We start from the raw sequence: 15,378 nt of genomic DNA, 5'->3' as shown, positions 1-15,378 counted from the left end.
TTCTCCCAAATACCCTACCTGGTATTATGGCCTCTCGGATATTGCTAAGGCCAAGGGCGTGGCCATCGGGTTTCGGAGGGGTACCGCGTTTAAGTTAGATGATATGTTGTGTGATCCGGCTGGCCGTTTTTTGTTTCTCCGGGGCACTCTGGGCAGCATGTCATGCACTCTGGCTACTCTTTACTCCCCCAATAGACACCAAGCTTCCTTTGTCGCCTCGACACTTTCTAAACTAGGAGACTTCGCGAGGGGTTGTGTGGTCCTGGCGGGTGACTTCAATGCGGCTCTGGAACCTTCTCTGGACACTTCCAGGGGGAGTTCGCCTTTGTCCTATAAGCAGCTGAAATGTATACGCACAAAACTTCATGAGCTGCAGTTGATGGACACCTGGAGGATCGCGCACCCCCGCGAACGTGATTTCACCTTTTTCTCCCCGGTGCACCATACTTACTCGAGAATTGATCTCTGTTTTCTCGATCACCAGCACCTGCCACTCCTAGTTAAATCGGCCATTGAAACCTCTCCCCTGTCGGACCACGCTCCGACTTCGTTTACCCTTAAGGTTGAATCTTTGCCGCCCAAGGCTGCTAATTGGCGGTTGAACGAAACCCTTATATCCGAGGAGGCGGACAGGAAAGTCTTGGGTGAGGAGCTGGATTTCTATTTTCAAACTAATATGTGTAGCGAGATCTCCCCGGGCGTGCTGTGGGAAGCGCACAAGGCCTTTATTAGGGGTAAACTTATTGAACTGGGGGCCAGGAAGAAGAGGGAACGGGTGGCACAGCAGCTTAAGTTGGTTGCGGAGATTAGGAGCCTAGAGAGGATTCATAAGCGGAGCCTCTCAGTCCCCATTTTACACACCCTTACAGCGAAGCGAGAAACCCTGAAGTCCCTCCTACACTTGGAACAGAAGTCTAGATCGAGGCTGGTAGCCCAGCGCTTCTACGAATGGGGGGATAGGCCTAGTAGGTTGTTAGCTGCTTCCATTAGGCGACGGAGAGCCGCTGCGTTTATACCTAAAATTAGAACCCCGGGGGGGTCCATGGCCTACGCAACTCCTCAGATTGCTAAGGAATTTAAGGATTTCTACCAGCATCTTTATCATGTTCGTCGCATAGACTCCGACGGGGACGATAGGCGGCGGCTCATTCAGGAATACCTGGACCGAGCTGCCCTCCCTCAGCTCCCCGCTGAGGCCCTGGCTGCTCTGGAAGGGGAATTTTCATCGACGGAATTATTGCGAGCACTACGAGCTATGGCGAAGGGCAAAGCACCCGGCCCAGATGGCCTTTCAGTGGCATATTATCGCTTATATGCGGATAAGTTGCTCCCCCACCTTTCTAATTACGCTAATGTGACCTTGTCCGGAGGGGTTCTCCGCCCGGAGACTATTCATGCCCATGTTACGGTCATACCTAAGGACGGGAAAGAACCGGCCGATTGTGCAAGCTATCGCCCTATCTCGTTGCTCAACATTGACGCCAAAATTTACGCCAAGGCTATTGCGAATAGATTATTGCCTCTGGTCCCACAATGGATTACACGGGATCAAACGGGTTTTATCCCAGGGAGAGAGGCTCGCGACAATTCTCTACGCACCATCACACTAATGTCGCTTGTACGGCGTCGGTCCCAGCCCACCCTGTTGCTTTCCACGGATGCTGAGAAGGCATTTGACAGGGTGGACTGGGAGTTTCTTATGGCGACGTTGTCCCATCTCGGGGTCGGCCCTGCCCTCAGATCGCAAATTTTAGCTCTTTACAGTCACCCCACGGCCCAGTTGAGGGTTAATGGTACTCTCAGCGACCCTTTTACTCTACATAACGGTACGCGCCAGGGCTGCCCGCTTTCGCCCATACTATTCGCAATATCGCTGGAACCCTTCCTGTCTATTATCCGTCGTAACCCGAACATACACGGTGTTTTAGTGGGTAGGACGGAACACAAATATGCGGCCTATGCCGATGATATTTTGTTTAATGTGCAACAGCCCCTGATTTCTCTCCCTAACCTCATAGCCGAATTTACAGCTTATGGCAGGGTTTCTAACTTCAAAATAAATATGTCTAAATCCGAAATTCTAAACCTCACGGTCCCTCCCCTTGTAGCAACGAATCTCAAACAATCCTTCCCCTTCACCTGGCAGACACGGCGCCTAAAATATTTAGGTATTTACCTGACGCCCAATCCACTTGCTCTTTTCCGGGCCAATTTTCTCCCGCTTCTTAATACGCTTAGATCAGACCTACAGAAGTGGTCCCAGGTAGGTCATTCCTGGATGGGTAGGATTGGGGTAGTGAAGATGAACCTGCTGCCCAGGGTGCTCTTCTTGCTGCAAATGATCCCCTTCGGGGTGCCGGTGGGGTTCTTCACTATATTACACTCGATGGTTTACAGGTATATCTGGAATAGGAGGAAACCCTGACTGCCACGGTCCCTGCTTATGCGTCCACGGAGCGCGGGGGGCCTGGCGGTGCCGGATTTCCGACTCTATTTCCGGGCTATTGTGCTGGCCAGGCTTTCAGACTGGAAATATAGTATGAATACTAAGTTGTGGGTCGAGCTGGAAACGATGTTGGGTGGGACTGACCTTTCTAACCTTATGTGGCTTCCAAGGCAATATAGGACTCTGTCTGCTGATTCTTCACCTCTAACGACCTCTTCTTTGGCAGTGTGGGACTCTTTGTATAAAAAAAGCTCCGGGCTCTATAACTCACCTTTACTGTCTTTGTCAGGCCACAACTATTTTCCACCTGGTAATGTGGGACCTAGCTCACGTGTCCCTTGGAGCCTCGGGGACAAGACTTTCCTTCACCAGTTCACCGGCCCCTCCGGGGTTCTCCCTCTCCCCACCATTTTGGGGGAGTCACCTATCTCACTCATGGATCGGTGGAAATACTATCAACTGTCGGCATTTGTTCGATCTCTTCCTAAACCACTACGCTCCGTATCCGATCTTACACCGCTGGAATCTGCTTTTTCAGGTGACCTACCTGTGGAGAGACCTGTCTCCTATTTTTACCACCTGTTGCTATCCCTCGAATCTCACAGGACACCTACTTTTATCCGCAACTGGGAGCTGGATTTGGATGAGGCACTCACTCCTGCCCAAGTATCTACCATTCTTCACAGGGCACACGCCACTTCGGGGTCAGCCAGAACAGCTGAGATGTCCTACAAGCTTCTGACCAGGTGGCATTATACGCCTGTAACACTGCACCGGTTTTTCCCCCAGACCTCACCGCTCTGCTGGAGAGAGTGCGGTGAGCGAGCCTCCCACGCTCACATCTGGTGGTACTGCCCACGAATACGCCCGTTTTGGCTCGCAGTTCTGTATTGGATCCAGCAAATTCAGGGTCGGGAGGTTTCTAATGATCCATGGCATGTGTTGTTTCACTGTTCGGGACAGCCAGCAGGCTCATATAAACGCTCTATTACGCCCCATCTTCTCAATGCGGCAAAGACTCTTATCCCGAGATATTGGAAACAGAGGAAGATTCCCACGCTCCGGTGCTGGCTGCTCAAAGTTGATCATATATACTACATGGAAGATATGACACTCTCTCTGAGAGGCAAGTCAGACCTTGCAAAAAGGATATGGGCCTGCTGGGTCGCCTTTAAGTATACACCCCCGTATGCAGCTATGGTATCCCATCCTGTGTAATGTAATATGCTGTAGCCATGTTTGGGTCTTGTTTTGATTTGTTTCGATGAGATCTGTATATCCTGTTTTATTCTCTGAATTATCAGTCTGGCGGTTGGGCCCCCCCCCGCTTTCTTCCTTCTATTCGGACTTTCCTTTCCTCTTTTTCCTCTTCTGGTTAAAATTGAAGGGAGTCATGTACATTTTTTGAGCTACTCATGTTGGAGTCTAAGTAGTTCTTTGGGTGGTTGTTGCTTACTGGTTGTATTGCTCCTCTGTTGTTATGTCTGCGATGACTTGTATGTACTCCTTCTCTTTAATAAAAACTAATTTAAAAAAAAAAAAAAAAAAAAAAAAAAAAATGTATAATGTTTGGGGTTCCAAGTAATTTTCTAGTAAAAAACAGTTTTTAACTTGTAAACAACAAATCTCAGAAAGAGGCTTGGTCCTTAAGTGGTTAAATTCCCACTATTGGGGTTCCCTACACGAACAGGTTAGGGTCAAGCTTCCAAATAGGGATACCTATTTCAGAGACAAATGTGTAACAGGGAATTTCTTTAATTTTGGGATTTCTTCCCTCCCTTCCTTTTCTGTCTTCAGGACAGAAAGTAAAAGGTAATCTCTTCAATTGGAGCATCAAATTCTACAAAGTGTACACAAGCCTTTAGTTTTAAAAATCAACATTTGTGACACTGTGGAGTCCTTTGGATTCTAAGCCCAGTGGAGTGTTTCTTCAACTATGGGTTAGGACCCAAATTGGGTTGCACACGTTTGCGATGGGTCACCATTTGACTGTAAATCCTAGTTTGCTAATCAGTGGATTAGTGGGGAGTCATATAGCACACCATTTATAACTGACAGCTCAGACACTGGAGCGAGCATGAGCAAAGCAGGGTGTGGGGTCAGAGGGTATACCAGACAAGGTCTGCTGTACTGACTGCAGAAAGTTGGCACCAGGTCAAATTCAAGTACATAACTTCAGCCCCGGAAGGATTTACCCCCTTCCTGACCAAGCCATTTTTGTTATACAGCACTGCGTTGTTTTAACTGACAATTGCACGGTCGTGCGATGTTGTACCCAAACAACATTTTCTTTTGGTGGTATTTGATCACCTCTGCAGTTTTTATTTTTTGCACTATAAACAAAAGAAGAGTAACAATTTTGAAAAAAAAAAAATATATATTTTTTACTTTTTGCTATAATAAATGTTAAAAAAAAATCTTCATCAGTTTAGGCCAATATATATATTCTTCTACATATTTTTGGTAAAAAAAAAAAAAAAACACACACAATAAGCGTATATTGATTGGTTTGCACAAATGGCAGCGATCTGCAATTTTTATCAGGACTGCGACATTTTGGTGGACAGATTGGACACTTGACACATTTTTGGGAACATGGACATTTGTACAGCGATCAGTGCTACAAAAATGTACTGATTACTGTATAAATGTCACTGGCAGGGAAGGGGTTAACACTAGGGGACGATCAAGGGGTTAACTGTGTTCCCTCACTGTGTGTTATAACTCTGGGGGGATGAAACTGACTTGGGGAGGAGACCGATCGTTGGTCCTAAATACTAGGAACACACAATCTGTCTCCTCTCTCCTGACAAGACGTGGATTTGTGTGTTTACACACACATATTCCCATTCTTGTTCTTTCAGAAGCGATAGCGGCCACTGGGCATGCGCATCAGCTCCTTAGGGATATGGCGAATGCGCACACGTGCCCCCTATACTACTTAAAGCGATACGGCGATTTGTGCATGATTGCCATTCTGCCACCGTCAATCAGATAAGCTGCTTGCCTTAAAAAACCCTGATGTATTATTATCTGCCTGGTGTTCCACTTTATATATTGTTTTTGTATATGTATGAGCATTTGCAATGGGATAACACTGATCAATCTATTCTCTGTTTTGAGTTAAAATTGTTTTAACTTTTCCGCTTTACAAACAAGAAAACACTGTGTTTGCTTTTTTTTATTATATGGCCATGGTTATTCGTGTTTATATAGCTTTGTTGGCATTTTTTTACAATCATTTTCTTCTTGGGTTCCAGTATGGTAACAATGTTTGTATTTGGATCCTTAGATTAAAACATTTAAGAATTATACAGGGACTCCTCTTTTCTCTCAAACAGAAGGTACGCAGAGGCCTTAACATATGAAGGATGGGGGCAGGCATTGTTCAGCACCATTTTATGAAGGAGATTTAGATTTTATTTGCCAGTGTTTAACTCCCCCTGAAGGCAATGTTATAATCTAATCATATCAGAAGATCTACTGATCCTATGTAAGGAAGGAAAAAGCCGGCCACCAATTCTTTTTTTTTTTTTAATGGCAGTGCAGGATTCTAACTGCCAGTGGTGAAAGAGTTGTAAATACAGGAGAAAAAGTGCAAGAACAACGCAGGTATTACCAATGTTATTATTTCTACTAGTGAAGTAGAATTAGAGGGGTGGATCTATTCTAAGGCATGGATTTGTTAAAGTTCTTAATATCTGGAGTGATCAAAATGCAAGGCTGGGTGCTGTTTCTAATAGTGGTATTCTGCCAACATCCCTATATATGCATACAAAACAAAAATATTTGACCCCAATGGGACTTTTAAGGCAGAAGAACTGTAACCATATGTAATAGAATAAAATAATTTTTATTTACAAAAAAAATATAAAAAAACGACTTTCAGTCTTTTTTTTATATTGTTTGTAAATAAAGATTGGTATCTTTTATTCTATTATATGTGGTTAAAATTCTTCATTCTGGTTTAAAGTCCTATTGGAGGTATTTTTTTTTTGTCTTGTAATGTAATGTAATTGAATGCTGAATATATAGAACTCAAAGCCAATTATATACAACATGTTAATTAGAGCTTTTGTCATTTTGTTTCAGATAAAAACAACAAAATTAGCATTAGAAGTTTGGAGAAAGTCTATTTGATGAAGCTTTTCAGTTACGTTTTAGAACATTGCTCAAACTCCATAACATTTTCCATGCAAATCCTGGCTAAAAAAAAAACAAAAACACAAAGGATACTAATGAGCAAATTTTCTTGAGTTGGAGATAAGTATATACTGCAATTAAATTTAATACCTCATGAATATCACAGTTTGGCTTAAGGTGGAGCAAAGGAAAGTCTAAGGTATAACAACTGTCAAAATAACAAGCTGATGGTCTATGTGGCACCACAGAAAAGAAGAAAAAATGGTTTATATAAAATGCCCGAAACAAAATTTGCGTGGTTTACATTATTTTAGTGCCATATCAAGTATGATCAACACATTCTTATATGCTGAATACATAACTTTAAATTTAAAATAACTGTATATGCAACTTTGAAATAAATATTTATATATATATAAAAAAAAAAAAAAAAGGAGTGCATTTTGTTTAACGTGTACCTGTCTCTTATGGGGAGAGGGGAAGAGGCTGGGGAATATAGAAATTTTGTGAGCTCACGTAATATTAAGTTTAATAATCCCTTATGAACTGGTGACCTCACAACATTGCTTGCATAAAAAAATTGAATCAAGGAGCTGGCTTTTCATGAACATTCATTTTGCCCACAAAACAGACTCTTCAACTGGATGTAGTAGACAGGTACACTTTGATCATCGTTTGGTAGAAGATACCAGATCTTCCAGCCATTAGCAATACAATAAGATGTAGCATACAAATCATAAATGAATCTCTTGCTGCTATTGGGTATAAGGCAATGGTCACAAGAGAGCTTTTCAAGCTTGGCATCCTTTCAAATTTAGACTTGTGGGATTTTCTGTAGTAAAGAAAAATGCAATTTGTCCATTTCATTGAGCTACAACCCAGGAGTGGTTTACAATTTTTTTTTGAGCTGTATATTTATGGGTTAATACATGGGATTTAGGGTCTTTGCAATTAATGGAAAAGGCACAAAAATGCTTATATCATTTTTTTATGGCACCTGCACTACAAAAAGAAAATCTCTAGGACATGTAAAAATGCAAGACATAGCGCACATAAAAATGCATTATTGTATTCCTCTTGCTATGAATGCCCATTTTGTCATTATTTGCTCTGTGATGAGTTTGAACATTCATTTTCATAAACGGCTAACATGAAAGCTCTTATGTGATTCCCCCTCGATACCGTTTTCTATGTAACCTGACTCCATATGGGTTCTTGTGCTTATGGCTAGGGTCACATGAGAGCTTTTTGTGACAGAGATGTTCAATAACTCCTATGCAGCACTGCCTGACAGGATCAGAGCATTAACAACTGCAGAAATTGACGTGGCACTGCAGAAATGGACTCAATTGAAAAATGTAAATGAAATTTAAATGAAAAGCTCTTCTGTGATACTGCATAGAGGTGATTGCCACTTTCTGTGGAATTGCCTCATCTTTCTCTAACCCCTCCATGCATTAAAAGTGGTCTCCTTCCTAAAGCTGCTGAGTTTTTACATTCTTAAGAGATGCATTTCCAGATTTAGCTGTAGGTGAAGTCTACGAATGCAGATGCTGATTTAACATTTATAACATCATGCCATAATTGAATAAAAAGTGTGCAATATACACAAGGAAAAGCAGCTGGCTAAGGAGTTCTGTAAGTGGGAGCAAAGGCAGATGAGAGATCCTTTTTAACTACACAACACAATAATACTAATGCCGCGTACACACGATCGGAATTCTTGTCGGAAAAAGCTCTGATGGTTTTCCCGATGGAATTTGGCTCAAGCTGTCTTGCCTACACACGGTCACACCAAATTCCAATTGTTTATAACGGGTGACGTACAACACGTACGAAGGGACTAGAAAAGGGAAGTTCAATAGCCAGTAGCCAATAGCGAGGTGAGTGGATCCTTTATAGGTCACCTGTAGTTTAGCAGGGTATTTCCATTTGTACATTATCTTATGATTTCTCATGGCTTTTGTGATGGTCGCCATGTTGCGACGTAGCTGTAGTCATTTTTGGCATGTCGGAATTGCATACTCACGATCGGAATTACGGATAGAAAGTTTTTCCGTCGGGAAAATTGAGAACACGCTATCAATTTGTGGCTGCCGGGAATTCGGACAGCTAAATTACGATGGAGCATACACACGGTCGAATTTTCCGATAGGTATTTAAGCCTCTAAACACAAATTCAGTCTTTTATCATTTTATATTCTCCAACCACAAATTCAGTCTTTTATCATTTTATATTCTTCTCCTGTTACAATACTAAGATATGCATTCTGCTGTCCTTATAAGGAACATGCCCTTCGTTTACTAGCACTGGACAGCCAGAATAATACAAAAATCCACAGTAAAGTAATTATGTCTAATGCATTGTTAATATGAGACTGAAGTAAGCAACTAGCAAACTACAGTCATATACATATTAAAGCCTATGTTTAGTTCAATTAAAAATCAGCACAAGGGACAGTAGTTAAAAATAAGCATAAGGAACAGTGCTTAAATTCATTGTGCTTTGTGCCGTTGTAGGTTTCTTAGTTCTGACATTCAAAGTCTTCTGCCCACCCACCCATACTCCCCCCCCACAAAAAAAATCCATAAATTTCCGGTGCTGCAGGGGTTAATACAATTGGCTGGACCTGTCAAAGAAACCCATCTAGGAGACAGACTATTCATTCATCTCCTCCATTCATAGAGTGCTTTTAATAGATAGAAGCTATAATACAGCTTTTAGTACTAGAGGAGGAGGGCAGAAAGGGTGGGCATAGTCAGCACTCAAGACAAGTGCCTATGACAGGTCCAGCCAATTATATTAACCCCTGCAAAACGGAAAGCGTTCAGCTTTCTGGCCATTGGGGGACTGGGGGGGGGGTGGTAAGAGTTCTTTGGATTTCTGGTACAATGGTTTTTTATTGTGGTAAGCAAAGCATCATAACAACTGATCACCCATGCAGGGGGTACACTACACAGAACATGGCATAGAGGTCTTTGGCTTTCAACTAAGAGCAGTCAGCAGCACAAGAGATACATTGAATGTAAGTACCATTCCTTGTGCTAATTTTTAAGACTTTTCTAAAAAGGGCAAATACATCCCTGCACAATGCACAACACAGTTGGTTGCTTCATACAAAATCGAACATGCTGTAGCACAAGCAGAACTGCACCCATTCATATCTATGGTGAACATGGCTGCCATGCACACATTATAGAAAAAACTCTGATGCACTTCCAACAATAAAATCTCCAATATATTCCTTGTGTCTGCTGGAATGCTATGGAGCACTGACCTGTGCTGCTTATGCTACCCCATTCTCCTCAGACCTGTAAGGGGGCTATACTACTCATAAGAAGAAATCATAGATCACTTTCATTATCTTATTCATTAAAGATAATTGCTGCTCATTTTTTGTGAGTTGCTGCCTGCTGCCAATTGCATTTATTAAATATAAGCATTCATTTTATTTTTTTGGAGGTTTGAAACATGAGGTTTTGTGTCTTAAGTACTTAAAGCATCATTGCTTGCTATAGTGAGGATGAAGCTAGCTGTACACAGTGTAAATAGACAAAGTAGATGATTATCGACCACAAGGTTTGTGCTTTCAGTTGCGTTGCTGGCTTGGTTTTTTTATTTTTATTTTTTGGTTTTGCAACTGTTGTGCTGATTGAGAAGTTTCAAAACCTACACCTGCTAACACAATATTCTAGGCACCATAAGTTCAATGAATTTGATATGTATGAATATCCTTTAACAACAGGGTCATGGTACTGAGGAGGTGCTATTGCTGCAGCTGAAACTGGTAGGTGCTTGTTTTCCACTGAGTGATGTCACAGTTCATCATTGTGCGCTCTGTGAAGGTCACATGTCCTTCATTGTCAACGAGCACTATGGTGTTGGTCCTAGAATAGAAGAGGAAACACAGTCATTCAATGAGAAGACAATTATACCAGAAAAAAAGCCAACTTTCTATTTCACTTGGTCCCATGCTGCTGTGGCAACCAAATAATTAATTAGCAGATTTTTCCAACCAATTTGTCACCGACTGCCTTCACCCCAGTAAGGACTCATATGAGAAATCACTTTCTGCAAACCTAGAATATCGCTTCCACCAAACCTGTGTAATTAGTTATTTCCTCTCAAAGTACACAGTTCTTCTAGTGTCTAGAGAGTTTATGTTGATGTCTGACTTTCCTGACCACAATCTGTACAAATATCTTTTTTAGGAACAAAACATACACAGCAGTCAAAATAATGAAAAGGTTGTAGAAGAAGCTAGAGAACAAAAGGAAAAGTATTATGTGAGGATGTCAAAAGAATCCACAGGGGAATACAAGAGCTGAAAACAGAACAAAAAGGTGAAGCTGGAGTACTCGGACTGAAAGTGCACAGGAAAAGTCCTGACAAGGCAGCTAAACAAGTCCTAGAACATTTAAAGAGGCACAGTACCATGGACATGCACCCCCCGCCTTGTCCCAAACCAGTTGCTATTTTTTGTTTTCATCTACTTTGACTTTAATGTCATTCCCTCCATGCATTCACCTAACAGACACCTATACGGAGGAAACGGTAAGCGCCTATTGTTGACAGTCTTCTGAAAAGGCTAGCTGTCTGGCCTTATTAAATCAAATAGGCCGTTCAATTTTCAGGGAAAAATTTTCCCCAGAGCTTGGTGAAGGTTGTGAAGTTTCACTCTGCAAAGAATTCCCAATCATGTGCACAGAAAAAAAAAAAGAAAATAAATTTTGCCTGCACAAAACTAGATGATGAAGCTCTGGGGCAAAATCCCTTGCAAAGTTAACAGCCTATTTACCTTTAGTAAATCAACCCTATTGACTCAAAACAAGCAGAAAGCAATTAATGTCAGAACAAATGATCAGCAATTCAGAAACAAGGGGTTAACTGGATAAGCATGACACAGCCAAAAAGTATTTTCAAAAAGAGGTCAGCAATACAGACCTTATATTTCTCACAGCACACATACTCTTTTATATCCTCATGTAATAACCTTTACATTATTCCTCAGCTTTTCTCTTTCTTCTCTCCTGTCTTTCCTCATTAATAAGTTTCAGTCACTGCATTTAACTAAACATCTAGCAGACTTTAACCACTCGCCGACCGTCGCATGTATATATACGTCGGCAGAATGGCATGGCTGGGCAAATGGGCGTACAGGTACGTCCCTTTGAATTTGCCGCTGCGTGGTCAGGTGCACGCCGGCGGCGGCACATTCGCTACCCTGCCGGGAGCTCCGCAAGTAGGATCGCAGGTCCCACAGACTCGATAGCCGCAGGGACACCCGCAATCGTCTCATGGAGCTGAAGAACGGGGAGATGCTAATGTAAACAAGCATCTCCTTGTTCTACCTAGTGACACCGTCACTTATCATAGCTCCCTGTGATCGGGAGCTATGATCAGTGAAGCGTCATTTGCAGCCATGCCCCCTAACAGTTAGAATCCCTCCCTAGCCCCCTAGTGGTTAACCCTTTCATTGCCAGTGAAATTTTTACAGTAATCAATGCAGTTTTAGCATTGATCGCTGTATTAATGCTAATGGTCCCAAAAATGTGTCAAAATTGTCCGATGTGTCTGCCATAATGTCGCAGTCATGATAAAAATCGCAGATCGCCGCCATTAGTAGTAAAAAAAAAAGTTATTAATAAAAATGCCATAAAACTAACCCCTATTTTGTAGATGCTAACTTTTGCGAAAACCAATCTATATATATATATATATATATATATATATATATATATATATATATATATTATTTGGGGATATTTATTATAGCAAAAAGTAAAAAATATTGAGTTTTTTTCAAAATTGTCACTCTATTTTTGTTTGATGAAATACCACCAAAAGAAAGCTCTACTTGTGGGAAAAAGGACGTCAATTTTGTTTGGGAGCCACGTCGCACGACTGCGCAATTGTCAGTTAAAGCGACACAGTGCCGAATCGCAAAAAGTGCTCTGGTCTTTGGCCAGCAAAATGGTCCAGGGCTTAAGTGGTTAAGCTGACCCCTAATAAAAGATAATTTCATATTAACGGCTTTCTTTAATCGTTTTAAAAAAAAGGATTTTGCCAAATCACAGTCATCTATTGCAGTTTGTGAACCTTTATAAATGAATCTATCAGCACAGCAATAATTAAAATGGATTATATGTTGGTCCTTTCCTATAACAGAGCACTCATACATACAGTATACTTATCTGGACTATATCTCTAGAACTTTGCAACTGCCCCCTTCCACATTAGCAATAGTTCTATGGTCTAGGAATGGCTTCATTACTAGGGTGGTCAAACCTTCTTCATTACCTACTGTGTTCCAGACTCCTGGCAGCACTTGGTTTTAATATTTCAGTTATGTCATATATTAGTAATTTTATAATAAAGGTCATGTTAAGCCCCGTACACACGATCAGAAAATCATACAAAAAGTTTGAATCGATCATATGACATGATATGATCGTTAGTACACAGCTTTGAAGAGCAGATCATGACAGTTCATCTGATATTATCCGATCGGACAAGCACACATTTTTTTTTCGTACGATGCCAGATACGATTTTAGTTTAATCAGTACAAGTGTTGTTTGAAAATGCAATAAAAATACACTACAATCGCATTACATCACTACCAAATTTTTATTCTGTTGTACGAGAATTTTCGTGACTTTAGTAAACTCTTCAGGTTCGATCAGAGATTAACGATTAAAAGAAACAGACGATAATCTCATTGTGTGTACCAGGCATTACAGAGTCTAAGAAGCAGGTAGGTCCCTCCTGCGTGTAAGACGCCTTGGAGGCATAAAAGTCTGTAAAAATGGACCAGCTCAACCATAACAGCTTCAGGTGTCCATTAGGTGACTTCAGAGCCCCAACAGCAGGAGCCAAGGGTCTAGGTGTTTACAATTTTGTCGAGAAGGCAGCCGGTCCTCATAGAAAGTGACCTAGGAAAAGTTTTTCTCTGCCTTTGATTAAATTAACTTAGGACATCCTGAGCTGATAATCAGGAAGTTTTTGATTGGTCTGAAGAGTTGGCTAGATACTTCTCCTCCAACCTAAGCTGCAATTGATGGGCCTTGGTGTAAGTTTTAATAGAATTAATGGTTAAGATAAAGATGCCTCTAAGATAACATTTGAATGCATCCCAACCGATCAATTTGTCCTCATACTGCAAACCAATTTAAAGATCAATATTTTCATACTATTTTAGTTCTTCTATTCCTCATCGCCCCTGTACATCCTCAAATTGCCAACTCAGATTAATGAAAACAGTGCACGATTGATTTATTTATTTTTTTTAAAGAAAAAAACGGTCTCAAAGTAAGATAGTTATGAAGAATGATACATGGGGATAACCTACTAAAGACATGGCAACCAAGTGTAGATAAAAGCTTTGAAAACACACATTCAAACTGGCTGCTTGTCTGTCTAAAGTTCTGGTAAAGTGTAGTAAATCACCCCTTTAATGGTCAAAGCTTGTTCTTGTGGGACTCCAACTATACCTTGTTCCATAGCCTGGACAGCGTACAGAGACTGCACAGTAGCTTGTAAGGATTGGGCGGACAAAATCCTTTCCTTGCTCTTCTATAGCTGGGTCTGGGATCTGCCTGTGAGAGAGACGTAGACATCATTCAAGCCATCAAATAGACACCAGAATAAAAAAATAAAAAAACACAACTGAAGATGGTTCACATTATGGGATATATACACAGAGGTAGCAATGCTGCTACTCACAATTTCTCACTTAGAAAAGTAGAAGAGTGACCGCAGAAAAAGACCAAGTGGTCCAACTCTTTTCTTTTTTTATTGAGACTTCTTACACTGAGGCGCTTTACAGGTGCTAGAGCGCAAAAAATAGCCACTGCATAGCGCCTGTAAAGAGCCTCTCCTGTCTGGAGCGGTGCACTTGCAGGACAGTAAAAAAAAGAAGTCCTGCAAGCAGCATCTTTGCAGTGCTGTAGGAGCGGTGTATACACCACTCTTAAAGTGCCCCTGCCCATTGAAATCAATGGGGCAGCACCGCTGCAGCGACGCTTTGCAGGCAGTTTTAACCCTTTTACAAAAGCTAGCGGGGGTTAAGAGCCCCACTAGCGGCAGAAGAGCGGCGCTTTAACGCCGACGCCTCGGTGTGAAAGCACCTTGGAATTTAGCTGTTACATTTTTGGTTAGCACCGTTTTGTAATTACAGACCTAGGTTAAGCCCCAACATGCAAGTCTGTTCCAAGCATCCACAAATTGTTTGGTAAAGTATATTTTCTAAGGTTAGTTTTAAACTTTCGTCCTTTCCCGATATCGATCCTTTAGCCCAACCTTGCTCAACCTGGGTGCCGCTTGACAGCTGCTTGTTTCGCAGTAAAGATCAGGAGACAATAAGACCGGCTGTGCATCACAGTGATCACTAATGTTAGAACTTGTCCATGTATGGGTTTTCCTCCGTGTGGAGAAAATGATTGAATCTTTTTGGCTGAGGCTGGGTTCACAGCATTGCGAATTGGATGCAGGATCACCGCATCCAATTCGCAGTTGCAGGAGATTTTGACCAGCTCTCTATGGAGCTGGTTCACATATCTCTGCAGCAGGTACGGTCCATTTCAGGCCCAAAATTCAGGCTGAAATCAGACCTGAAGCTGTGAACCGAGCCTAATGCTGCGTACACACGATCGGAATTCACGTCGGTAAAAGCTCTGATGGTTTTCCTGACGGAATTCTGGTCAAGCTGTCTTGCCTACACACGGTCACACCAAATTCCGATAGTTTAGAATGTGGTGACATAAAACACATACGACGGGACTAGAAAA

General features: G+C 41.7%; 1 protein-coding gene across 5 annotated transcripts in view; it reads right to left on the bottom strand.

The window, feature by feature from the left end:
* Positions 1–6,716: 6,716 nt before the first annotated feature.
* The window catches only part of TANGO2 (transport and golgi organization 2 homolog), a 243,668-nt gene continuing 235,006 nt past the window's right edge, over positions 6,717–15,378 (bottom strand). For all 5 annotated transcript variants that reach the window (XM_077461701.1, XM_077461703.1, XM_077461702.1 and 2 more), the window contains exons 8-9: positions 14,083–14,187; positions 6,717–10,477 (exon numbers count right to left, since the gene is read on the bottom strand). In XM_077461701.1, coding sequence (XP_077317827.1) covers positions 10,357–10,477; positions 14,083–14,187 — 226 coding nt within the window. In that variant the 3' untranslated portion in view covers positions 6,717–10,356. The remainder of the gene's footprint in view (positions 10,478–14,082; positions 14,188–15,378) is intronic.

The sequence above is a fragment of the Lithobates pipiens genome, unplaced genomic scaffold (genome assembly GCF_037356315.1).
Source record: "Lithobates pipiens isolate NorthernLeopardFrog02 unplaced genomic scaffold, aLitPip1_a1.2 Scaffold_3, whole genome shotgun sequence".
Taxonomy (NCBI): Eukaryota; Metazoa; Chordata; class Amphibia; order Anura; family Ranidae; genus Lithobates; species Lithobates pipiens.
This window is presented reverse-complemented; position numbering and strand designations above follow the sequence as displayed.